This window comes from Microtus oregoni, unplaced genomic scaffold (genome assembly GCF_018167655.1).
Source record: "Microtus oregoni isolate MIOR12 unplaced genomic scaffold, Mior012 000046F_ref0000063, whole genome shotgun sequence".
NCBI lineage: Eukaryota > Metazoa > Chordata > Mammalia > Rodentia > Cricetidae > Microtus > Microtus oregoni.
The window spans coordinates 3,814,403-3,840,330 of NW_024543220.1; the positions used below are offsets into that span (position 1 = coordinate 3,814,403).

General features: G+C 44.5%; 2 protein-coding genes across 8 annotated transcripts; both read left to right on the plus strand.

Moving 5' to 3' along the window:
* The first annotated feature begins 3,256 nt into the window (after positions 1–3,256).
* On the plus strand, positions 3,257–5,518 carry Tmem139 (transmembrane protein 139). Of its 3 annotated transcripts, none has more exons than XM_041635002.1 (4): positions 3,257–3,308; positions 3,789–3,888; positions 4,354–4,615; positions 5,023–5,518. In XM_041635002.1, the coding sequence occupies exons 3-4, from the start codon at positions 4,371–4,373 to the stop codon at positions 5,414–5,416; spliced, it is 639 nt and encodes a 212-aa protein (XP_041490936.1). In that variant the 5' UTR covers positions 3,257–3,308; positions 3,789–3,888; positions 4,354–4,370; the 3' UTR covers positions 5,417–5,518. The 3 variants fall into 3 exon arrangements, with proteins under 3 accessions (XP_041490936.1, XP_041490938.1, XP_041490937.1); XM_041635004.1 differs by lacking the exon at positions 3,257–3,308 and adding an exon at positions 3,429–3,449; XM_041635003.1 differs by lacking the exon at positions 3,257–3,308 and adding an exon at positions 3,466–3,622.
* A 105-nt stretch (positions 5,519–5,623) lies between these two features.
* On the plus strand, positions 5,624–24,299 carry Casp2 (caspase 2). Of its 5 annotated transcripts, none has more exons than XM_041634997.1 (11): positions 5,624–5,732; positions 8,826–8,976; positions 9,182–9,349; positions 9,481–9,562; positions 10,110–10,204; positions 10,506–10,682; positions 15,243–15,371; positions 18,436–18,526; positions 21,629–21,778; positions 21,924–22,033; positions 22,185–24,299. In XM_041634997.1, exons 2-11 carry the CDS (start codon positions 8,845–8,847, stop codon positions 22,314–22,316), a joined length of 1,266 nt encoding a protein of 421 aa, XP_041490931.1. In that variant the 5' UTR covers positions 5,624–5,732; positions 8,826–8,844; the 3' UTR covers positions 22,317–24,299. The 5 variants fall into 5 exon arrangements, with proteins under 5 accessions (XP_041490931.1, XP_041490930.1, XP_041490932.1 ...); XM_041634996.1 differs by lacking the exon at positions 5,624–5,732 and adding an exon at positions 6,376–6,505; XM_041634998.1 differs by lacking the exons at positions 5,624–5,732; positions 21,924–22,033; positions 22,185–24,299 and adding exons at positions 6,376–6,505; positions 18,609–18,669 and having other exon boundaries at positions 21,629–21,740.
* The last annotated feature ends 1,629 nt before the right edge of the window (positions 24,300–25,928 follow it).

Genomic DNA, 25,928 nt, shown 5'->3' on the forward strand with positions numbered 1-25,928 from the left:
AGTGAGCAATACACACCAAACACCTCACACATTAGCCACAGTTATAAAGAATATCCAGATTCACAGCCACAACCCTGCAGACCTAAGAGGCCACAGAGATAAACACACAGCAGAGAACAGCTGCATCTCCCTGCCTGGAGTCACATCAACAACTTATTTTCTCATCTGCTTCTCACTCCATCATCCCTATCTTGGTTGGTGTTTGTTTGTTTGTTTTGGGGTTTTGGTGGTGGTAATGGTTTTGTTGTTGTTCTTCTTCTTCCCAACTTGATATAATCTAAGATCATCTGGGAAGAGGAAACCTCAGTGAGAACATGCCTCCTTCATGTTGGCCTGTGGGCAAGTCTATGAGAGCATTTTTCTTGGTTAATGATTTATGTAGGAAGGCCCTGCTCACTAAGGGCAGTGCCACTCTTGGGCAGGGGGTTCTGGCTGTATAAGAAAGTAAGGTGGGTGAGCAATCCACAAGGAGCAAACCAGTAAGCAGCACTCCTCCGTGGTTCTGTTTCAGTTCCTGCCCCCAGGCTCCTGTGTTGAGTTTCTGTCCTGACTTTCTTCAGTGGCGGGATATGTCCTGAGAGCTGTAAGATAAAATAAAACTTTTCTTCCCCAAGTTGCTTTTGATCATGGTGTTTATCACAGCGATAGAAACCCTACGACAGTCCCCTGAGATGAAGTGAGGATAGCGGGAAGAGGGAATAGCTGGAACTCAGAAGGATCTGTCAAAGGCTAAAGATACTATGATGGTAAATTCTGTCAGCTAGATTGAATTGAAAAAATTCTCTTTGGACATTAGTGGGGCACACTCTGGGTGTGCTGACAGGTGTTTCCAGAGAGGGAATACCTGCCCCGACTGTAGGCAGTCCCATCACATGAGCTGGGGTTCCACACAGGACAAAAATGGGAGGAGGGGCAGCAGAACATTAGATGAACACCGGCATTCTTTCTCTGCTTCCTGATCCACTCAGACATGAGCAAGCACCTGCTGCCCCACCTTTTCCCATCTGCTTCCTGATCTGCTCAGGTGTAAGAAAGTGCCTGCTTGCCACATCTTTCCCTGAAACCCTTAGCCAAAATAAATCCTGCCCCCCCCCCCCCCACTTTAGCTGTCATTTCATCACAGTCACAGGAAAGAAACCAACACAGACATTAAGCTAAGAGAAACAAAAGGGAAGTCAAACCTTGGAGAACACTTTGGCCTTTTGTGTGACGGGCAATAAAAACTTTCATTTCTCTTTGTCTCTCAACAAAAACTTACATTAGATTTTAGTCACTTCTCAGAATCCATCATTCCATCCATAAAAACTAGGAGAACGTAATGTAAGATGTTCACTGCCCTGAGTAGTCTTTGAAGCGCAGAAGTCGCCACTACCATCTCATACTAGAATGTCTGTCACTACTCAAGAACCCCATTAACAATTGCTCCTCTGCTCCTCCCCTACTCCGGCCCTGGCAAGCTCTAGCCTCCTTGCTATCTCCTCTAGCATCAATTTTAGTGATAAACATGGATAAAACAGCTGGCCATTATTGAGGGAAACTTCAGAATGGTCTGTTAACAGAATTATGGTGTATCTATTCAATTAAATCTTTTATAGATTTTATAAATACCTTAATGGGGCTGAGGATAGTTCAGAGTGTATGCTTGATTTATGAAAGGTCCTGAGTCTGATCCCTTAACAGAAATTAGTAAAGACTTTATCATCAAACGAAACATTTTCCGCCTAACTTCTAAAACTTTTTAAAATTGTAATGAATGCTTACTAGCATGAAACAGAGTATGGTCTGTTTTGTGAACATCCTAGAATCACAAAACTTTCACATGGTATTAAGACACTTGCTAATCTTTATTTTTTTTCTTTATCTTTTAAATATTTTCGAACTGTTTGAAACTAATGCAATTGATTTTAAATTACTGGGTTAGGGTATTGAAGAACACAGACTGCAGATGGTTCAGACTCTCTGACTTATATCTAGTGCTTATCACAGTTATCAGATCTCAGGGTTATAGCCTCCCCTGGCAGCCAAGAGCCTTCAGATAAAGGTCCTAGCTCTCCAGTCAGGAGCAAAGCCAGGACCTCATGCTGTAGGCACTCCTACCCACACCCTCTGGCCCTTTGCCTCTTACCCCGTTCCTCTCCCTCCCCAAACTCACACCTTAAGAAAACTTACCAGAAACTCCTTACCAACTTCCTTCTGTTGAAGTATTAACTGAGGGTTTAATTCTGGATTCCAGCTATACTTTCTCCATATGAGCTAAATAGTAAGGAAACTGGCTCAGACAAAATATTTGGTACAAGCAAAATAACTACAAGTTGTCCTCCCTGTCCGCATTCCTACTGTATATACACCTCACATGGGCACGACAGCCTGCCATGCCCCCTCTTTTGTTCCAGAGCAAGCGCCAACAGAGGTTCACTCAGAAGTCCCACCACAACCCACATACACTCCTCAGATATGTTCATTCACGAATCCTCTCTCTCTCTCTCTCTCTCTCTCTCTCTCTCTCTCTCTCTCTCCATCAGTCTTGTCTAGGGTCCCCTCAACCATACCTGGAGATCCTGGATTATATTTGTGTTCCAGCCTCTCTTGGGTTTGCCCAATGCTAACGCAGCAAAGGAACAGAGTCCACTGGGTTCTGACCCTGGGACACAGGAGGGCCCCAGCCACCTCTCTCTCTCAGTCTCACGGCCCTTCGCACAACTGGAGCACTAGAGTAGGGCATAAACCCAACAGAGTGAAGCTACCCAGTGTCAAGAATCCACTTACTTTCGGAGATTTGAAGAAGAATGAATAGAATCACTTCTCTTGAGAAACTCAAAGTATAAGACCAGTAAAGAAACAGAGAGTATTATATAACCAAGCAAAAGTTGGAGCAGAGAAAAGAAGGACGTGGTTATGCAGTGCAGATTCTAAAGCAGTCTTCATTTGTAAGGACTCGGATTTGTAAGAAGCCAGTTAATTGGGCTGGGAAGCAAGAGCACTCCTCCTACTCTCCAAGACAAAAAATCCACAAACCTCCTCCACAAACACAAACTGCAGAGGCCTGAAGCACCACTCAGATTTCGCCCGTGGCTCCCTCTGTGCCCAGTATTGAAATACACCACTGTCTGCTCCAGCCGTTCAGGAAAGACAAGTACAAAACAAATCAGAAAGTACTTTGTGCTTAGGATTGCGATCAGCGCCCAAGTTGCTTTGAGTAAGACCGGGGAAAGACTAATTCCCGGTCCTAAGTACAAAGGCCATTGAGAAGCAGAGGGGACAGGGCTTTAGCGGTGGGTGAACTGGGCCTTAAGGAGGAGCGGTAACAGGTCAGTCTTGGGAGAAAGGGGTGGAGAAAAACTAGGTTTGAAGGAAGGATTGGGGCAGAAGTGAGGGTGGGGCAAGTGGGCTCCGCCTTCTGCCGCTGAGTTCGGGGTCAGCGACCGGTTTTCTGTGTCCCTAGGAGACAGGTGAGCGAGCTCCTGAGGCCTCCTGGAGGGGCGGGGCGCAGAGCGCAGGAGTTGGGTTGGTCTGGGAGGAGAGCTTCTGCGAGTTCTTGTTACACCGAACTCAGAAAGTGGCAGGGAGTCTAGCCGGTGGGAGCTGTCTTGAGATTGACTGTCGCTGTTTCCTCGGAGAAAAGGTGTCCCCTTCCCACGCACCTCCCAGCCTCTGTGCTGACAGGAAACTTGAAATCAGAGCTTAATGACTTGAGAGAAGAGGCCTGGGTCGGGACTACTTGGGGTGTGGAAAGTTATTAGAACTTCTGGCGGTTGCCTTAGGCCTTTCTAAGATTTTTTCTCACGTAGTTGGTGTCCCTGTGGCCTTGTTGTGTCTTGGTTCGCATTCTCCTCCATCCAGAGCATGGGTTGACTCAACTGTGGCAGACAGCGAAAGTCAGGCTGAGAGGTAAGTGGTGAGCGCTTGTCTTTCCAGCAGGGTCAGACGGGGTGGGGGTGGGGGTGAGAAGAATGGAGGTCTGACCAGAGCAGGAAAAGTGAAAAGCCTGACTGATCACCTACCTGGATTCCAGAGATGCCTGTGTGCACTGAGGCCACAGGCAGCATAGCTGGCCCTGGATCCTGCATGGTGTACTTGGGAGCTGGAAGGGAGACTGCAGAAAAGAGAGAAAGCAGGGAAGGCAGGCAGTGCCCAGGCATAGGAAACTCACATGAGGCTGAGTCAGACTAGGTTCCCAGCTTTCCACACCGATAACCTAAAGGGCACAATGGAGCCCCCAGAGGCCCTGAAGATCATTTGTTTCAGACTGAAAACTAGGAACCTACAGAGAAGAGCATAAGATTTTTACTTTGGGGTCTGGCCCTGGTGTGGTGCCAGTGACAAGCTAACACACAACTGTTTGTCTCTCTACAGGTGCCCTGGGAGGGACCATGGTGCCAAGGCAGTTGTGGGAGAAACTGAAGCAGTCATTTCTCTTCCTGAGCAGCGCCTCGCTCCTTCTGGGGCTGGCTTTACTGGTCATACAGCCTAACATTGCCCCTTTTGCTTATTTCTTCCTCTGCTTGGCTGGCTTCTGCTTTCTTGCCTGCCTCTTGTCCTGCGTGGTGGAACGGAGCCTCCGATCTAGGCAGAGCTCAAGGCAGACTGAGAATTCAGAGGCCCCAGGCACTGCACGGTGAGGAAAGTGGGCTGACAGAAGACGCCCTTAGGCCAGTGGTTCTCAACCTTCCTTAGCTGTGGCCCTTTAATACAGTGCCTCGTGTTGTGGTGACCCTCAACTGTAAAATTAATTCATTGCTACTTTGTAATTTTGCTACTATCATGAATCATAACATAAATGTCATCAGGATATCTGATGAGATCCCCCTCAAGGGGTCGCAACCCACTTGTTGAGAACGACTGTCGTAGGCCCTTATTCCCTTGAAGCCCTTAATTTCTTAAGCCTAGATTCTGCTTTCTTCTGTCACTGGTATTATTTAAGAGCAACAGTCAGAAGACTATAGAGGGGTCTTTTGCCAGAGTGGAATGGAAAAAAAGACTCCATTCAGGCAGTCACTAATGGCTGTGTTTCTCCTCCCACAGGGTCAATGAGGCTTTTGAGATACCAACCTATGAACAGGCCGTAGTGATGGACTCAGAAACACAGCACCGCCTCCAAGAGCTGGAGCAACCACCCCCTTACAGCAGTGTCGTTATAGCCCCAGGAGTTGAGGGGGCGCAGCCTAGCCAGCTAGAGAGGCCCAGCCCAGGAAGGCTGAAGAGACGAGTGGGCTCAGAGGGGACAATGTCTCGCAGAGGAAATCCAGGAGCTCTTCGACTTAGGGGCCCACGAGTTGCATCCACTGCTCCCGATCTGCAAAGCTTGAGGGTGGCCCCCAAATTGGAGCCCACTACTCCACCCCCGGCCTACGACATCTGTTTTGCTTACCCTGAAGATGACAATGTTTTCTATGAAGACAAATGGATACTTCCCTAGGCCATGCTCTCAGAACTATCATCGCGGCACTCCTCTGCCCAGCATTTCCTACTATCTACTTAATCAGAAACTGGTTTTGCCCGCCCGGACATCATAGACGGGGTCTTCAGCCGGGAGGCAGACTATGCAAAGCCCTTCCCATTTGAGATATGGGTGGCAGTTGGATTCATCTGGAAAAATTCTGGAGCCCATCTGACGTCCAGCATTTCCAAAGTAAGGTGGAAGATGAGAGAGAGAGAAACTGGAGTGGTACATCGGAGTGACAGCTGTTTCATCAAACCTCGCTTAGATTCCTGGTGGGGTATTACATAACAGGGTAATTAGAGACTCTAAGGGTGAGGGGGGCTGGAGTTTTCACAAAAACAAGATGCTAGTAAAAAAAAAAAAAACATAAAAATAATTCGAGTCAAATCCTAACCCCGGTGCCTATTGTTTTCAATACAAACCAGGCAATTCACACGATTTGATAACCGTGCCTTGGGACAACTAGTAAATAGGAGAGAGAAATCTAAATACGGACAGCACGGGGGCCATCAGGTAGGATAAGTACGACCAGGAGCAACTCCAGGCTCGGAGATGAGCGCCTTCAAGTGCTTTCCATCTTCTGCGTACCCGGGCCCTGGAAATTCAAGGCAAACAATGAGGAGCTCAACCCTCTTTAGTTCCACTGTAGTTATTGCAGGAGGGGCCGGAGGTACCAGGGGAGGAGGCTGCGGTTTCCGCGGGAATCGATAACCAATCAAATCTTCCCGCGGGAGAAGCCCCGCTCTCTTCCCCGCCCCTTCCCGTTCCTTCCAGAGCCTCCTCTCTGCCCATTGGGTGGTGCGGGTCCCGGCAAGCAGTGTGCGCTTGCGCGAGCCCCGGTAGAGGCGAGGCCTGCTGGCGTCGGGGTGGGGCGTGCGCAGGCGCGGCGAGGGTGGGAGGCTGGGGGCGGGGGGAGGGATGCGGGGGCTGGCGCGGCCTGGGGTTTGTTTGTATTGTGGGTGGTACCTGTGCAGCCCGGGAAAAACTGGAAATGGCGTCGCCGAGCGGGAGGTCGCCGTCCACTCTGCACAGAAAGGGACTGATGGCGGCTGACAGGAGGAGCAGGTGAGCAAGGCAGAGTGGAAGAGGCGGCCGGGCGAGTTGCGCGGCGTCTTGGCCTGGTCTCGCGTGGGCAGAGGCTGCGGCAGCCTCCTTTGTCCAGCGCAGGGGCGTCTGGACAAGAGTGGGTCCTGTCAGTCCCGCTAGATTTCGCCTGCGGCGTGTCTGGAGAAGATGCTCCGTCTTTTCCCCTCCAGTTCTCGCCTGAGGATTTCAAATCAAACCTCCCCTAGCCAAGGAGACCTGCAGACTTCTTAGCTCGGCCTGGGGCGCTTTTGGTTTGCAGTGACTGTAACGTGACCTGCGCTGCTTTCCCGTGTAATAGGTGTTTGTCAGTGAATTGCACACAGGTGTAGGGGATTTGGATCCTTTGATGTTTCCCTTGTCTGCCCTTTCTCCCCAGTCAGTTTCGGTGCAAACATGGCCCAGGAGGACACAATGGACTATTTCCTGTCCAAATCTGTAACATTAAATTAGACACGGGAATCTTCGGAGAACGCAGAAGCAAAACGTTAGACTCCTCCTGGTGTCGTTTTTCTCCATTCCCCTTTCTAGGGGTTTCCTAGAAGTCCAGGAGATTGGAAACTTTTGGGAAGGTCGTTGTTAAGCCTCTCCTCGCAGTTTGAAATGAAGGAAGTAGCAGGTGTGCGGAATGGGTGGCGCTTCAGATAAAAACTGGTGGCTGCCTAGTTCCATATCAAGCCTGGGACAGAAGAGGGTTCAGAACTGGAGTCAGTAAGCTGTGCCTATGGATGAAATTGCCTAGGGAAGAGCTTTTTGGTGGGGGGCTGCCTAGCGCAATGTCAGCGTTTAAAGGCTACCGGACTGTAATCCTGGAAGCCTGGTGGCTGGGCAAAAGGGGCGGGAACCCAAGGCTCGCTTGATCTACACACAGCTCCAGGCCTTTTCCTATCATAGGGAAGAGGGTGGTCAGAAGCCCCCTGAAGGAAAGCAGAGTGTGTTGGGCTGTGTGGACACGGAGAAAGTACAGTGTGGAAGCTAAAAAAGCAACCTTTTAAGAAGTGAATGTTCCTGATAAGCGCTGTGGCACCATTGACTGTGTACCTAAGGATATACCTAGCCAACAGCTGCAGTATTAACTTTATTTTCCCCAGAATTTATGTTTAGCTCCACTACTGTGTTGTCTTGTGATGAAGTGATTCTTATCTGAAGTTTGAAATTCCCAAAGTTGTTGCTGTAGCAGGTTCCAGTGAATTTTGAGATAGTGGATGTGGTCTAAATACTTGATCTGCCTCTTATACCTCTTGCTAATGCAATTAGCATTAGCTAATTTCCCAGGACCCTGTGTTTCCATCCAACTGTAGACTTCTCAAGGAATCTTTAAGCTAGGGGCATTCCACCAATGCTTGATATTTCACTGATTGGAGATGCTTATTTGGTCCCCTATATTTTACCCTCTTTGAAATCAAGATGCAGCTAAAAATGTCTTATTGTATAAAGTGAGTCTGTTACAATATCACCTGTACTGCCATCAGACCCTAAGCGTTGTCTTATACTAAACAAACTGGAGATCCTGGGTTAATATTCATTGGGCACATAAAGGACATATTGGAAATGGGATTTTTTTTAAATTATTATTCGTGAGCCAAAGCAGGTCTCTTTCCAAGCTTGAGAGCAAAACTAGGGACTCTTTCAAACACAGCTCTCAATGGTAAACCAAGTCACTAAAATAACCATTGCTTGCACTACCCTTGTGATGACAAGTTATGTTGTGCTCATCATTGGTATCTATCTACTGTGACTGTTAATTTCTACTTACCCATACCTTGTGGGATTTTGATCATTTTTTAACATTAGTTTATCATGGAATTGTAAAATATTTTTGATGTAATTTATGTGAACAGCCTAGAGAAAGTGTGTGTGTGTGTGTGTGTGTGTGTGTGGTTAAAAACATGACAGTTGGCTTTACATTTTGTATTTTATTACCGCCCTAAGATTGTTTTTGACTTAGGTTAGTTTCCTAAGAAAAAGTATGGTCATGTTTTCTGAATGTTAGAACTTGTCTATCAGAGGAGTGTTTGTTCTCTCGGATATATTTGTGCTTCTTTATATTAATTTGACCAAGACAGCTACTTCCTCTCCTGGTCGGGTCACGGTTTCAGATAGTCTGATGTAGACCTTCTCTAGAGAATTATGCCCTATTTGCTTAGGGTCAGTACATTACTCCCTAGGACGTTTTGATTGAAAGAGATTTCACAAAATAACACCTCCTATTGCTCCTAAGTCCCTTTCGTTCTTCTTTCTCACTTCTCTTCTGTGTCCAGGCTTAGACCTGACAGTGCCTCTGTCTGCCTTCCCTCTGTAGGATATTGGCAGTGTGTGGTATGCACCCTGACCACCAGGAAACTCTGAAAAAGAACCGAGTGGTGCTGGCCAAGCAGCTGCTGCTGAGCGAGCTGTTAGAGCATCTCCTGGAGAAGGACATCATCACACTGGAAATGAGGGAGCTCATCCAGGTACCGCGGTGGAAGAGGCCCAGAAGATGAACCTGTGAAAGAATGTGCCCCTTGGCTAAGGACAGCAAACCTCACCTGTGCATGCTCACTCTGTAAAGAGGAATTCCTAAGATGAATAAGACCACTACTTCAAAGCTCATATGAAAAAATGGCGTTTACAATTAGATATGTAAATGTAATGTAACGTTTTATTTTTGTGCCTTAGGCCAAAGGGGGCAGTTTCAGCCAGAATGTGGAACTCCTCAACCTGCTGCCCAAGAGGGGACCCCAGGCTTTTGATGCCTTCTGTGAGGCCCTGCGAGAGACCAGGCAAAGTCATTTGGAAGACTTGCTGCTCACAACCCTCTCTGATATTCAGCATGAACTCCCACCGGTATGAAACCCTGGAAATGCACCCTGGGCTGTGTTAGTTTGACCAGAAAGGATACGGGGCAGGGGGCACAGCGAGACAGACACTTGACTGTCTCTCTGAAGTCTTTGATGGTGAGTCTCAATTTCTTCCAGTTGAGCTGTGACTATGACACAAGTCTCCCTTTCTCGGTGTGTGAGACCTGCCCCCCTCACAAGCAGCTCCGCCTGTCCACAGGTGAGAATGAATGGGACAGAAGGACCCTCCCACACTGACCTACCTGCTTTCTGAATGGTGAGGTGTATTTCCTGATAGGAGCAGTTCTCTATGAAGTTTTGACGGGCTGACAGGGCAGTTTAGAAGGGATTTAAGTCGGACCCATTTCCCTTCATCACAGGTAGTAGTCTTCAAAACAATTGGCTTTTTGTGTAACTTATTCAGATGGGGACCATGATTTCCTGTGAATGATTTGAGTGTTTTGTAAATCTTTAAAGCCAAACAAGAAAAGGCTCCGTGTTTCTGCTGAGGTGATTAAAACCAGGCTTGTCTCAGAAGCCCTTTCCATCACTCAGCGAGTTCAGTGTCTTCTTTATGAAGCCATGGGTGGGGGCCCAGGGATAAGCAGAGGTCAACATGGTCTGTGCCAGCACGGGACTTAAATGTTGGAGGAATTTCATTGGAACCTCAGTTTAAAGGGCTGCCTACAGCTAAACTGATTAATTAATGGAGTTCTAAGGAGCAGTGCTGAAATGGATACCAGCTTTTGGCATTCTCCCTACCATAGGTCCCATGGAACACTCCTTAGATAATGGGGATGGTCCTCCCTGCCTTCAGGTGAAGCCATGCACTCCTGAGTTTTATCAGGCACACTACCAGCTGGTGAGTTTGCATAATTTCAAGGAGAGTGGTGGGGAGTGAGAAACCTGTTCTTCTGAACCTGGTTTGCATGTTTTCTTGCTGCCCTGTCAGAAAGTGTCCTTGCTGACTGATAACTTCTGTGGCATTGCTGTTTTACCTGGTATGGTTAAAAAAAAAAATAGCAGAGGCTGGATTTGGGGAGTTGTCTGCTTTGAGGATAAGGATTGTTGTTTGGGGTATGTTTTGAAATGCTTGATGTCATTGAGTAACCACATTGCCTGTCATCAAGAGGCTCGTGGTCTAATTGGCCTCCTCCTTCTAGGCCTATAGGTTGCAGTCTCAGCCTCGTGGCCTGGCACTGGTGTTGAGTAATGTGCACTTCACTGGAGAGAAAGACCTGGAATTTCGCTCTGGAGGGGATGTGGACCACAGTACTCTAGTCACCCTCTTCAAGCTTTTGGGATATAATGTCCATGTTCTACATGACCAGACTGCACAGGTACCTACGGCTGGAAAGGCTGGCGTGTGAATCTGGTGGGCTGTACTTTGGGCTGGGTGCTTCTGTTCCTCTGGGCCTCCTGGATGTTTCTCACTTACTCTGTTTGCTGCTTCCTACAATCTAGTGAAAAGAAGTAAAGTTAGCCAGTTGCCTGGACATTTCTCTCTTAAGGTAGCTGTGCTTTCATGGAGTTCCATAGTTCAGGGTCGGGTTCCCACATTTATGTGTTCAGAAACTTAACACCTAGTCACTCAGGAAGTGATGAAACACCGAGATCCTCCCAAACAAACTCCAAAAGGGTATTTATAAATCAGGCTACACAGCCATTTACTTCACAGTTGATACTGTTACTTAAGATCCCAATTATTATTTAAAGCATTATTTTTGGCAGACTCAGTTCTTTTCAAGTAGAAGAATATATGCAGATGCTGTTCAGTGGTCGTCTGATTAAGTCACTGCTGGACTGTTTTAGGGTAGGTTGCTTGCTCTCGCATCAGAAGCATTTTGTTGTGGGCTGCTCCTTATTGACTTGTTTCTGAGCTTCTCTGGTGACTTCACTTCTTTTAAGATTTATATTTTGAGCCGGGCGATTGTGGCGCACGCCTTTAATCCCAGCACTCGGGAGGCAGAGGCAGGCGGATCTCTGTGAGTTCGAGACCAGCCTGGTCTATAGAGCTAGTTCCAGGACAGGTTCCAAAGCCACAGAGAAACCCTGTCTTGAAAAACCAAAAAAAAAAAAAAAAAAAAAATTTATATTTTGAAATTGATAATGACCTATATTGTATACTATTCTGAACTGCTTTTGTTTTGTAATAGTATGTTCTTAAACTTAATCTTTGGGCTTAGGGAGGTATAATTTAAGATTCTGAGCCATGATGAGGCAGGAGAATCAGAAATTAGAGTTTAAGACCAGTCTTTCATAGTAAGTTGAAGGGTGGCCGGGACTACGTGAGACCCTGTCTAAAAAAAATTCCCTTTGGCCCCTTGAGGTAGAAGATCCTGGTTTTGTGTTGACAGTTTGTTGTGGTCATCTCGGCTATCCCACTTCTATGAGAACTATGTATTTACTACACTTTGGGTGTGGCCAGTTTCATCTCTAGGTATCTCAGTGCCATTCTTGACGTGATGCTCTTGCCAGCTTGCCCATAATTGTCTGTTTAAAATAGATCCATTCTTGCTTCAAAGCCAAGGCTGGGAGTTGAGATCGTGGCTCAGTGGTTGGAGCAATTGCCTAGCAGGTGCAAAGCCCTGAATTTAGTCCCCTACACCAGGAAAAACAAAAGTCGTAGCTGGAACATTTTTGTTTTCCCCGCCATCAAAGGGACTGAATGAAGTAAGTAGCTTGTCCACCTCTGCTGCTTTTGAGGGAGTTGTAAGGTCATCTAGCCAGATTTGTGCTGTATATGTTTCTAAGAGTATGGTCTGTCTGTTTCTTATAAACTTCTAGGAAACTGTTTTGTCATGGTCTTCTAAATAGTGTGTTTGGCAGTAGTAATAAAGGTTTCAGTACTGTGTCACGAATACAGTTGAATACTGCTGTGTTTTCGAGACATTCAGGAGACTTTGTGAGTCCATAAAGTACTTTTTATAGGCCAGTTCCATTTAAGCTGTATCTCAGGCAGATTCAAGGGCTTCTCAATTCCCATTCCCATGTTTTTCTGTCACTTGAGCTGCAGTGAAGCTAAATTTTGAGCACCTTGTAATTTGACACGCACAAATTTAATGTTCTGAATTCGAGGATAGATAATGAGTGAGCTCTCAGCATCATTTTGTTCTTCTATCACTAATAGAGCTGGAGCTTCTGTTCTTACAGGAGGTGAAAGTAAAAACCACAGGAGTAGATGAGGTCGGAAAAGTAGTCAGAGCAGGTGGAACTGACAGGCTCCTAAGGGAGACAGCCTAGGCAGAAGGAGCAGTGTGTAGATGGTGCGGACGTGATAATCCAGGGAATGCCGTGAATATCGTACTTTGTTGCATTGGGAATGTGCAGAATGCCCTCTTCTGTATGGCATCTTTAAAGACTGCCTTTTTATTATATGATTATGTGGCAAGCAGAGAAACAGTACCAAGAAATCCAAGATCCTCTTTTTTATCATTATCAATCCTTTTTGACTAGTGATAATTCCCTTCAAATATAAAATAGTATAATTAATTGTAGAGACTCTTTTTCTGCTGTTGGTACTGAAGAGAACACTAGTGTTCTTACCTCTCAGTTACATATTCAGTGTCTCATCAAGTGTGCATTGGATGAGATGCACACTTGATGAGACACTCGGGAGATAACTTGACTCTTGAATCACAGTTTAGCATATTAGGAAATGAAGGTGTATTCGAAAGTGGGAAGCTTTACTCTCACCATATGCTATTGCTTTTAAATTTGCGTTTGGGTTACAGATGGCTCGGAGAATATAAGGATATTGTATGGGTTATCCCTGGAAAATAGCGACTTTCTATATAGTTTTGCATTTATTTATAGATGGTATACTCTTTATCTGGCCTCCAGCCCCCAGCCAAAACATACCCAAGAACTACAAACCCTGCTATTTATAGAACTACTATACTTTTATAAAAAATAAATCTACAGATTGTATTTTAAGGTATGTCACTTGTAGAACAATCCACCCAAATAACTAATCTACATTTGTTGAATGGTTTGTTTTACATTCAGTTACAAAGTTGTGCTCCTTTTTATTGATATAATCAGCAAGTTTAAAATGACCATATATATAGTATAAATTATATATGTATGGTTTTTATTACATTCTTCAAGCAAAATTAAGTTTAACTACACTCTAGAGCACTCATAGTTACTCAAAATTATATATTTTATAAACAAATACTATGTTATGATTTGATTTTATTTATGCAGAAAAATCTCTGCTTTCTTACCAAAAGTAATTTCACAATCTCCAATTATTTTACAATGTATTTAAGCAGAAATATCCAAACAGGCCAGGTATGATAATGAGTGCTTGTAATCCCTGCACTAGTTTAGCAGACAGGCAGGAGGATTGAGAGTTCAGAGCCAGTATGTGCTGCATAATAAACTCTGGGTTAGCCAGAGCAAGGCCCTATAGGGAGAACTGGCTCTTGAATGTTGGCACTTAACCTTCATCTGCCCTTTGTCTTCAGCACCTTCTGTTTAACTTGTGTGAATCCTGTTTGAGAGTTTCCAGAGGAAGAAAGTCTATACAAAACTTGGTTGGGAGAAAAATCTAGCACACTGCGGTATTCCTTAATTGAGAATTTGCATTTGGCATTGTCCCTTTGGAAGCTTAGTTTGGACGTTTGGGGGATATGCAAATAGCTTCTTGCCCCCTGCAGCTGGAAAGGCTGAAGTCGTCCTTAGAGTGCTGCTGCCTTCTCTCTAGGAACCTGAGTGAACTCACTCCCCTCAGTCCACAACAAGGTGCTGTCTTTAAAAATATCCCCCCCCCCCCCCCCCCCCCCCCGCGCCACCTCGCTTCAAAGCAGATAGATTAGCAACTGGTTTTTTTTTGTTTGTTTTTGTTTTGTAATAACAATAGTTTTTATGTGTTAACAACCCTGGTTGTCCTAGAGCTTACTCTGTAGACCAGGCTGGCACAGAGATCTTCCTGCCTCTGCCTCCAGAGTACTGGAATTAAAGGTATATACTACTATGCCTGGCTTTGATTGGCAACTCTTAAACTTTGAAATTCCAGAATAGGTGAGAAGGTTTATGAAACAATTTGCTGACGCTCACAGCCTTTAACATTTTGCAGCAATTCTGAGTGCTGCTGCAGTCGGTGCTTTGAAAGACCACACCTTTAGGAACTCCAAAACACACGCACCTGAGCTGCTTATTGAGAGTGTAAGATTGTGTGCGGTGATTCTCTGCTAGGAACAAATTCATAATATTTCATTCATATCATAATAAGATGAACTGACAAAGTGACTTTTTTTTTATTTTGTTTTTTGAGACAGGGTTTCTCTGTGGTTTTTTTTTAATGTGTATGTATTTGTGTTCACATGTGTTTAGGTGTACGTATATGTACATGCTAATGTGTGTGTAGGGGTCCTAGGGTTGATATCAGGAATCTGGTTACTTTCTACCTTGTTGAAGCAAGGTCTCAGTTGAACCCAGAGCTTTTTCAGTGTGACTAATAGCTAGCCAGCTGCCTCTAGGAATTCCCCTTGTCTGCCTTCCAGGTGTTAGAATTACAGGCAAGCCCTATGCCCATCCAGTATTACTCATGTTCTGGGATACAAGCTATGAGCCTCGTAATGGCAAGCACTCTACCAACTAAGCTGTCCCCACATACCATGTAGCTTCTTTAAAGTTTTACTTTAATGCAGGAGTTCTTTACTATTTCTGTGAAAATGTGACTTCATATTTAGAGTTTGATGTCTGAAGTCATGTGCATTTTTCTTATGAGTGCATGGTTTTCTTTAGTCTTTCAGAGAGTGTGTACTTTTCAGTGATCATTGGAATATACAGAAAAACACTTTTGTCTTCTTTCAAACAAGCCAGGGGTTAATGTCTGTGTTGATGCTGACTGCAGTGAACAATGCTAGCAGGTGTCTCCGTCTTCTATCTAGGAAATGCAAGAGAAACTTCAGAATTTTGCACAGTTACCTGCACACCGGGTCACAGACTCCTGCATAGTGGCACTCCTCTCACATGGTGTGGAAGGTGGCATCTACGGTGTGGATGGCAAACTGCTTCAGGTGTGTATAATTTTGTGAAAGCTGAGCATTGAAAATAGGTCATTCTGCCTGCCTGTCCATCTCTATTAGCTACATCTCCCTTACTGTGACCACATACCTGACAAGCTGCCTAAAGGAAGATGTATTTTAGCTCATGGTTTGAAGGGATACAGTCCATGGCAATGAGGACATAACACACTTTGTTAATCGCGTATGCTGAATATTTAGAACTGCTAGATATGGAACATCTTTCTTGTTTTTCAGAGTTGATTTTTTATTTTGTAATCAATGCTAAGAACACTGTTTCACATGAATACATAGCATAAAATGGTAGATACCTGTTTTGAGCTGTTAGAGAAATTGCTGGAAAAGCTGTCCCAATTCCAAATCAAAATTTATTTAATATTATTTATGAAACTCAATCCAGCAATTCAAACAGCAATTTTTAAAATCAAATATTCTAACAGTACAGTCCAAAGATTCTAGTCTTATATGTCTGTGCTGACCAGTGATGGTAGAAAAATACTAAAAGTCCATTTTCTATAGTTAGACCTTTATGCTTCTATAAAGAGGAAACTTTGTATGTCCAGTAAAGACGTTGGAGACACCTAAGCCAAGCATTTAAGGCAGCTTTGCTGGCACATGCGTGCATCGTGTCTGTGTTACATGTTCAGAACTAAGGCTGAAATGATGTGAACACCAATAAGCACTAAACACTCTAGTTTTGTTATGCATTTGATTTTGAATGACCTAATGGCCATTATTTATGCAGCAACCTTTTGATAAATCTTTTGACAACTCCTGCATTTAGATCTCATGAATTCGTGACCTATAGTTTAAGTAACTGGTCTAGGGGCTAGAGAGATAGCTCAGCAGTTAGGAGTCCTTGCTGCTCTTGTCGAGGACCCAGGTTCCAGTCCCGGTACCAACTCAACAGCTTCTCCAGTTCTAGAATATCCAATACCCTTTAGCTTCTCTGGGCGTCTGCACTCACATGGTACATACAAACCAGTGCAGACACATACACGTAAGTAAAAATAATCAAATTTTAAAAGAAAAAAGAAACTGTTTTGATGATCGTAAGTCCTGTCATAAGACACCCAAACACATGACTTAAACTATAACCTATTTCTCTGAAGACTTAATGGGCATCTCATGGTGAACAATACATCTCCAAGAATCTCCTAAGATTTAACTGTTACAACACTGTTCAACAGTATAAGCGTAAACTATTGTGGGACAGGGGGTAAAATTACAAACAAGCAGTGGCAGATAACCATTTCTGTTCCAAAAAGAAAAGGGATAGGGTCATAATAAGGAAAGGGATAGGGTCATAATAAGAAAAGGGATAGGGTCATAATAAGGAAAGGGATAGGGTCATAATAAGGAAAGGGATAGGGTCATAATAAGAAAAGGGATAGGGTCATAATAAGGAAAGGGATAGGGTCATAATAAGAAAAGGGATAGGGTCATAATAAGAAAAGGGATAGGGTCATAATAAGGAAAGGGATAGGGTCATAATAAGGAAAGGGATAGGGTCATAATAAGGAAAGGGATAGGGTCATAATAAGGAAAGGGATAGGGTCATAATAAGGAAAGTGGATGAAAACAAGACTGAAGCCCTCCTGAGTGAATACCAGACCTCAGAGCTCCATGTTCAGCCTCTCGGGTTCCTTACTGCATCATTTGCTCCAACTAAAGTGATAAACTTGCCCTTCCAGCTCTAGTTTGTAGCTTATATGGGCTCTTTGGGCCCTGCTTCTGTAGGTGCCAACAGTTTTCCTTAGCAAAAGCCTCAAGTTTCTGGTTTCCCTATTATGTGGGCTCTCCATATACAACTTATATTTCACCTTAATTTTTCAACTACTCAGGAGTTCCATACAGGTACCCAGTCCTGCCGAGACTACACATGGCCTAGCTTCGGTGGCTCTCTGGTACCTTGATGCAAGCGTCTATGATTTCACCTCACTCTGCTGCCAGCTTGAGATGTAGCTTGAACTATAGCTACGGAAGCCTCTGCTTTTTTAACTGAACCTTAGAAAATACTTCCCTGGGTAACCTTTATCCAGCAGGGTACCCCTAAGGACTATTTTTTTCAGGTGTTCTCCTTTGTGTGAGTTTGTGCTGTCAGCCTTGGAATTCTCTTGGCTGAGAAAAGGCACCTTTTCTATTGTCCAATGCAGAATTCAGATTTTGCGTCAATGACTCTAACAGAACTCTTCTCCCAGATGTCTAGCACTGGGTTTCATTGTCCTTGATTGAGGACCTTTGACATTGAGAGTCCAAGGCGTTCTAGTGAAAAATAAAAGAACTCCCACCCCGTCCTTAACTTTATCCAAACTCAAGAGCCTTTCTTCATAAAACTTCATTTTTATATCTTTATGCTGTACACTTCACTCACTATAAATGTGGGTAAATTTAATGAGCAATAACCATGTCACACAGACTGAATGTTAAGCTAAAATGTGCAAATTAGTCAGTTATTTTAAATTCAGCCTCAAGTTTTCAGAATATCAACAGACTGCATTCATATTTCACACCATAGCGGAACACAAGCTGAGTTCTCATTAGAGTCCTTGTTTGAGTCTGTGATCTCTTGAGGCTAGCCTGTGTCTGTATTTCTCTTAGCACTTTGGCTCTCGAGTTCCCACTTAAATGGCCCGTGAAGCCCTACTTACACCATTCTCGGGCTTCCTAGCCTACAGCTTCAGACTCTCAAGTTCCTCCAAATGTTAACTCCAAAGGCCACTATTAGATTTTTGGGGCAAGGAAGCCACCTCTCCCCTGGAGACAGGAGCACAAGGCTGCATACCTGCATGTGGGTAGAAGAGATGCCGGCCTGTCTGGCTTTGATTGCCCCACACCTTCTTTCCGTCTGGGCTCCTGGTCTTCCCTCACAATTAATTCTTTCTGGACATTCAGTGCCCTCGCAGGCACACTAAGTTGTGTCTCCTAAGGGATTGTAAATCAGTCAAGCTGAAAGATCAACCATCAGCCCACCCTTCAGATGATGACTGCATTTGTTTGTGACTTGAAGAGGTCTCACAGTTGCCTAACTTCCCCTCTCCTTCATTGTTTCTGGTAGCTCCAAGAGGTTTTTCGACTTTTTGACAATGCTAACTGTCCGAGTCTACAGAACAAGCCGAAAATGTTCTTCATCCAAGCATGCCGTGGAGGTGAGTGCCCTGGCTAAGCAGCATCTGGGTGGTGGCTCCCGGGCAGCTCCACCAGCTCTCACTTTCTGTTTGCTCCTCTCAGGTGCTATTGGATCCCTTGGGCACCTCCTTCTGTTCACTGCTGCCACCGCCTCTCTTGCTCTGTAAGTGTCTCCCAATGCATGGGGTGTGCTAGGACTTGGGCAGCCCAAGGCTCTCAGTCTGGCCAGCTCTGTACACCTCCATATCCTGTTCTCAGGAGCCTCTTGCCAGTATCTGACCTTTCTCCTGAGAACTGGGACTCTTCTCTGCTATTAACTGCAATGCACTTTTTTTTTTTGTTTCTCATTCCAGTTAAGGATTTCTGCTTGTCTCTTCCAAATCTTCCTTCTCTTACCCCTTTTCCATTTTCTGTCTGTGCCGTGTTCACGCTCCCGCCCTCTTGCTTCCTTTCTTTGTCATTCTTGGAGCATGCAGGAGAACAGTACAGAACCCATGTCTGCATCGGACTCCTGAGCTGCTTCTATCCTCTTTCTTGCATGCAGTTTCTCCTACCCCTTTAAGAACCAAGCCTGTGTCACATGGCTCAGAAGACACACAGGCCTCCTTCTCATCTAGAAGAAAGCAGTAGTAATTAAGAATCTAAATTTGGAATCAAAATGTGACTCTATTGTTTAATAACTATGTGAAGTTAGAGAAGTTACTTCACTTCCCTCCACTTCCATTTCCTTCTTATAAACTGGATAGTCAGTCATTATATAAAATTTCTTTAAGCTATTGTGATGACTAAAGAATTTGCACCTAAGTGCTTTGTTGGCTTGTACCTGACTCATGGTAAATCTGGAGAACAAGCCATCCATGGCTGTTACAATGTGGTCAGCATCCTCAGATGTTTTATAGTGTGGGTTAAAGTTTACATAATCAACATGAAGATGCTTATGCTTCCCTCTGTGTCACCACAGAGTGTATTTTACGGTCCTGCCGTGTGACTGTGGTTATAAAGGACATCACAGAAGCAGAAGAAAATATCTAAGTTTGCCTAAGGAGTATATGGCTTCCTCGGGAAATTAAAGCAAGTATATGTGAAGAACAGCTTGAGGCTAGTTGTCATGCAGGAGTGAAATGCGTGCGATAGCAGTTGTGTAAGAGTGCACAGTAATAACAGACCATTTCACCCGAGGTTAGTTTGAAGAGATATTTGCAGGTAGGGACAGGCTTAATGTGGATCATGGACACATGCCTTTACACAGGTATGGAGAGAGTCTTTTCCAGAAAAGGGGGTGGTGTAGCATGACAAGCACAAGATTATAAGATTTACCCCCTAGTTGTACAGTAGGCCACCTTGCCCCCATTATGTAATATATCCACAGCCCAGATCTAAAATGCTTAGCATCTCTGTAAGCCTTGTAGTGAGCTGTGGCTGATCACAGGCAGTTGCTCCAGCTAATTACAAACCCTTAGTCACAGCTGAGATTTTGAACTTCAACAGACAATACTTTGGGGAGTTTAACTATGAAATAGTGTGCTCTGTTTTTCCAGGAAAGTTACCATGGCGGGGAACTGCACTAAGAAAAAAGCATGTAAAAACAAGCATTTTTCATTCATAGATGTTTCCCAGAGCACTGCTTTACACTCTTAAAAGTTATGAAATCTATGTCTAAAAATTGCAGTAATATAGAAATCGGTTGTGAAGAAAAGAGGATAATGTTTACTGAATAATAGGCCTGAAACTTGAAGGCAACAAGCAAGCCCTCCATTTTTTAAAGGATATGCTTAGCCTGACCTAGATCACTTAAGAGGCAGTAACAACAAAATAAACCATTAGTGGTCATTTTCTTCCCACCTCAGAATATTATCTGTAGTGCTAAGGGCTGGATGAAGAAATTGCTTTTTTTCTGTAGTCATTTGAATCTTTTATGCCTCTCCAGTCCATAACTAAAATCTAGTCCATTACAGTGTGACCTGAAGCCGATGCTTCTTTGAATAATTGAACTTGCCAATCTTCCCATGATACAGTGATTGACTCCCAAACTAGAGAATGAGCTTGAGAAGAGCAGGGTTTGGCTTTTCGTTTTCTTCTCCTTTGTTTTTCACGCAGTGTGTCCCTAGATCTTATTATAGAAGACAGTGCCTGGTATACACACGATGCTTAATGTAAAAGAAAAAAATCTCTTTTGAGTCAGTGAGTCAATGAACTTTTACCAAAAGTTCTTTGAGCATCAGTTCGTTCTGCTCCTGAGAGTCTTGAGAATCTCATGCAGGAAGTCCTGCGAAGGGCACACTCTTAGCTGTGTGCTGACCTGTGCCCCATCACTCTGTCCTTTTCTACAGCATGACTCCTGCCTGACCCTAAAATAGCCTATTACTAGAACGTCTTCCTTTTTTGAACTTCTCTAATAAGCTTGGCCACCTGCTATGATTTGTCTTACAAACTTAACAAGTAGTTTCTATTTCAATGCCGGGCGGTGGTGGTGGACACCTTTAATTCCAGCAATCGGGAGGCAGAGGCAGGCGGATCTCTGTGAGTTCAAAGCCAGCCTGGTCTACAGAGCTACAAGAAACCCTGTCTAGAAAAAAGAGAAAAGTTTTAAAAGTAAAAACCACCTTGAAAACTTCTGATCACACTTAGTCTCATATGTTTCCTTTGTTTTTTTTTAAACTGGTAACATAGTTTGAGGTTGTAAGTTTAATGTAGAATATGAATAGTAAACAGACCATTTTTTAATAAGACTGAATATCACTATTTTATTTTCTGATGCAGCAAAAAAATAAAGTGTTTCTATACATTATTAACTGAACAAGTTAATGTGATGATTTTTACCTCCATTTGCAAGGAGGGCTTAACTGTGAGCACTTTGACCCATAGGCAGAATGAGGCATGTTCTGCCTGTGTAGGTGCATGTGCCTGCCTGGCCTTTACAAGTCATCCCTTGAGCATTGGATGTGTGTTTAGAAAGTAATGAGTTTTTAATTTTACTTTTTTTAATTCATTAGCCATAGGTTGGAGCAACAGCTGAAAATGGCTCTTCAGTCAAGATTATAGGGAACTTGGATGTACCTATAACAGATCTATAAAAGATGGGAGAAAATAACATCTTTATCTCTTCTTTTGGTCTTTTATAGATGAGACAGACCGAGGGGTTGACCAGCAAGATGGAAACAACCACCCGCAGTCCCCTGGATGTGAGGAGAGTGATGCCGGCAAAGAAGAATTATTGAAGATGAGACTGCCGACTCGCTCGGACATGATATGTGGCTATGCTTGCCTGAAAGGTATTTGGAGAGACTGTGAATGTAGATTCTACTGTTCTAGACTTGGGTTTGTTTTTAAACCAAGGTCTTTGTTTAGGAAGGGTAGAAGAGGCCATAAGTCTGTCTTTGTGAGGATTGCCCATGACCTTCCCACCCCTGGTTTTAGGCACGGCTGCCATGCGGAACACCAAACGGGGTTCCTGGTACATTGAAGCACTCACTCGGGTTTTCTCTGAAAGAGCTTGTGACATGCACGTGGCTGACATGCTGGTTAAGGTAGGTCAGTGCCATCTGGCACTACAAACCTTTTCATCTCCAGTGTTCTCCTTCCTTGCCCTGCCTACCTTATTAGTCTCCCCTCTGGTTGTCTGTATCATGGAAGCACAGAGTGATCTCAGACTTTGGACCACTGGTTCTGCCTTCCCAGGTGAATGCCCTTATCAAGGAGCGTGAAGGCTATGCCCCTGGCACAGAGTTCCACCGATGCAAGGAGATGTCTGAGTACTGCAGCACTCTGTGCCGGCAGCTCTACCTGTTCCCAGGCCACCCGCCCACGTGATGCCACCCGCTCTTCCTGCTGTTGGAGGCCACTGAACCACAGGGGGCACAATGGAGCTTTCTCTTCAGGATGTTTTTTTCTATCTACCCCCTCAGGGATATGAGACTCTCCCAGGTTGTTTCCTGTCAGCCGTCTCCATCTTTGGTGTGGTGCGCTCTCCCTGTAGAGCCAACTCTGAATGGAGTTACAGCCAGAAGCATTTTGGCTATAGCCAAAGCGCCTGGAAAATGACATTGTGAACACAGTATTGTGGGGAGAGGACATGTGGATTTCTCATTGTTTGCTATTTCTGTTCCCAGGGCTTTTAGGGGTACTTTGCTCATTGCTTTTGTTCCATCAGTTAAGGTATCTCAGAGATCGTTTCCTATCTTTTTTTTTTTTCATATCTAAACCTCATTTGTCCCACAGTGAAGAATTGGAAGATGTCTCAGTTTAATGTAAGTGTGCTCATCTGTCTTGTTGAGGCAGATGAGAGAATTAGACCCTGCTACTGTGAGCAGAAGTTCCTGGGCATTTGAGTATAGGCCTTGGGCCCTAGGTGATGAACCATCTTCTCAGCTTTGCCCTCTGCTCCTTTGTGCTCTGTGCACCCAGCCTTTGAACAGAGCCTGAGGTCCGCATGCCTAACTCTGGGAGTTGTAGAAATTTCCCTGGTCCTGCTGTATTTGAATTGACATTGAAATGAACCTTGTAGGGCATTTCAACATAAAGTGCAGTGACAGGTAAACGTGCCCTGTCTCACCGCGTCACCTGTGAGCAGGATGTCTTTTTCCTTGCTGTGATTTCTGCAGTGCACTTCCTCTGTACTTCATATCTGGCCATCAGGAAGTCTCTTGCTTTGCACTGACTCCCACTTTCCTTTCCTCCCATTCACTGCTTCTGAGAAGTCTGTGAAGTCCCCCTTTGCACAGTGTCTGGCCTCTGAAGGTGTACTGTAGTTCCTGTTCCTGCCATCTGCTTCAGCGTAAAGTCCCTTCAGTTTATGAGGCATTACCCCCCCCTCCCATTGTTCTATGTTAGGAGGATAGTAGCATACATGATACTCCATTGACCTCTAAGCACTTCTCTTTGCTTTTGTGAAACTTTCTTATTCTTTAAAATCTTTAGCATTTCCATTTTGCCTCTCTTCTAGTTTATTCTCCACATAATAGTAGTTTTGGTTTTTAAAATATCTGATGACCCCTGCTTAGAACACTGGCTTTCTGTTACACCTCATCTAAAATTCAAATGCTTACCCCAGTGTACAAGATCTGGCTCTCACCTTCCCCTTGGATCTCAATAAATGGTGATTTCTCCCTGTGCTCCAGCCCCTCTCGTTCCTCAAATTAGAGCCATGGTTTTCTGCGCTCTCTATTCCTGAGTCTAGTGGAAGCGTCTCAACTATGCTATCCACGGACAGTCTTCTGGACCTCTGCTGACTGCAGCATGCTGGCCGTTCATTGTGCTTCTGCAGTTTGTAAGGCACATTTGCATGTTTCACTTGATGATATCTTCCCTACTAAGCTGAAACCTCCCAGAGCAGAAACCATGTTTCTTACTCTATACCCAGTACCTGGAACTTATTAGGTCTTCGATGATTGTTTCTTGAATAAAGGAAGGAGGCAAGCAGCTAACTCTAGTGAAATCCTACCTTTTAGCAATTTCTAAGTTGCTGTTATAGTATACAGGTTAATTAGTATTTGTGCTCTTCTGGTTTTTTCAGTTGTTTTATTTTTATCCACTGATTTGTTGTTTGTTTTTAAACCGTTTGAAGACATATCACATGTGAGACAACTTCTTTCACATCTCCATGGTGCCCAGTATGTTTGAGGCCTATGGTAGTTGAGGTGCTCAATGTTTGTTGTGTGAACCAGGTGGTTTGACGACTTCCTGCAAAATTCTGCCTTTGGGTCAGTATAGAATGCATATATGAGTGATAGAATCTTCACACCTTCCACTGCCAAGAATTTGTATTGCCATCAGGTGCCAAATAAACGTTGATACTTATTACTGATGCGTGCCTGGTGTCTATTTTTGTAGATGCTCAATCTTTGGAAGCTTGCATATTTCATTTCCTTAGCCCCTTACTTTGTATCATTTCTTCTCCTTCATAAGACATGCCTAGATCTGAAATCCCCCATATTTTGCTATCACTATGTTTCACTATGACCAGATGTGGGCCTGTCTTTATTGACATAACCCTGAGATTTCTCATGTTCAAATGAGATTGGGTTATAGGATGGAGGCTGAAATAGCAGGTAGTGCCAAAAAGGGGAGGTAGAAGTGGGGAGGATACTGGAATTTCATTTTTCAGTTAGCCCAAATTAGATGTAAGATTTTTCACTGTAGACAAAAATTTAGCAAATTCTAAGTTGGCCATAAAAAGATGTATACAGTGGACTCCAATTCGGGGTGCGTGCATGGAGAGGCAGCTGTTTGAGTTGTGTCTAGGGAGGTCTATTGGAACATCGGAGAGTAAAGGGCTGTGGAAAGCTGCTGAGGAACGACAGGGGTGTCTGTCAGCCAGCTGAGGCAAAGCCTGTCTCCAGAGAGGGGAGTGTAGATGGGAGAGCATTGAGAGCAAAGGAACATAGGAATGGGGGGAGGGAAGTACCACAGAAAAACAACCAGTAGCTCAAGTGAGGGTGGCATAGACTATCTCGAAGATACAAAATTGACATAGGTACCCATTTTCAAGACAGCAGAGACACAGGAGGTGTGGTCTTTTGGAGTATACACGGAGCAGAGCCTCAGCTGGAGTCCTTGTCCTTCTCACCCGCCCTTGAATACGGGTGTCAGGTTGAATTTCATAGCTCTCCTCCCTTCCCCCACTTACCTCTGCCAGGGGATTCTCTTCTAAAATTATCCCCCTCCCTGAGGTGGGGGCCGTCCTCTGCTGCCCTTCCCCATCCTGTTTTCTCAAACAGGAAAGGAAAACAGGAAGAAATGAAACCACTCTTCACCAGAGCAAAGCTGGAAGGAGGGGAGGAGGTGTCCAAAGAGGGACACACCACTACAGCTGATGGAGTGTCGCAGGCACCTAGCTTCCCTGGAGACCCATAAGGGAGTCTCTTCCCCTGGTTTTCCCCAGGAGAGACAATAACAGCCAGAGAGGTTGAGCTGTCAAAACAGAAAGGTAGGTTTGAGGGCATGTCCTAAAATCACAGAGCCCTGATTTTAAGATGCCTTTTAGTGATGCTGAGACACTGGGTAAAGTAGTTAACAGTCTCTGTTTGCCCTTACCTAAACGGAAGGAAAGGGTTTGTATCTTTAAAAAAAAAAATCACTGTAAGGGTTAAAAGTGATGCCAGGAAAATACTAGGTTGGAAAAAATAGAAACAGGTGAAAAACTGGTAGTATACTAACTACTCCAGAAGGCCTAATCTGCAGAGCATGGGCAAAGACAAAGGATTCTTAAAAGGATAGAGAATGAAGCCCATTGTGGAGTGGAAGAGGATTGAGCAGTGAATCCTGCTGCAAACAGGGTGCCTTGGAGAAACTGAGGTTGCTTTACTGGAATTACAGGAAGTAGCTGGATATGGGTTCCATACTGCCTGCATGCACACAGGGAAAGATGGGTGAAAACATCCCTAAAGAGTGCTGGTTAGGGTGTGACTGCTTTGTGTCCCACCC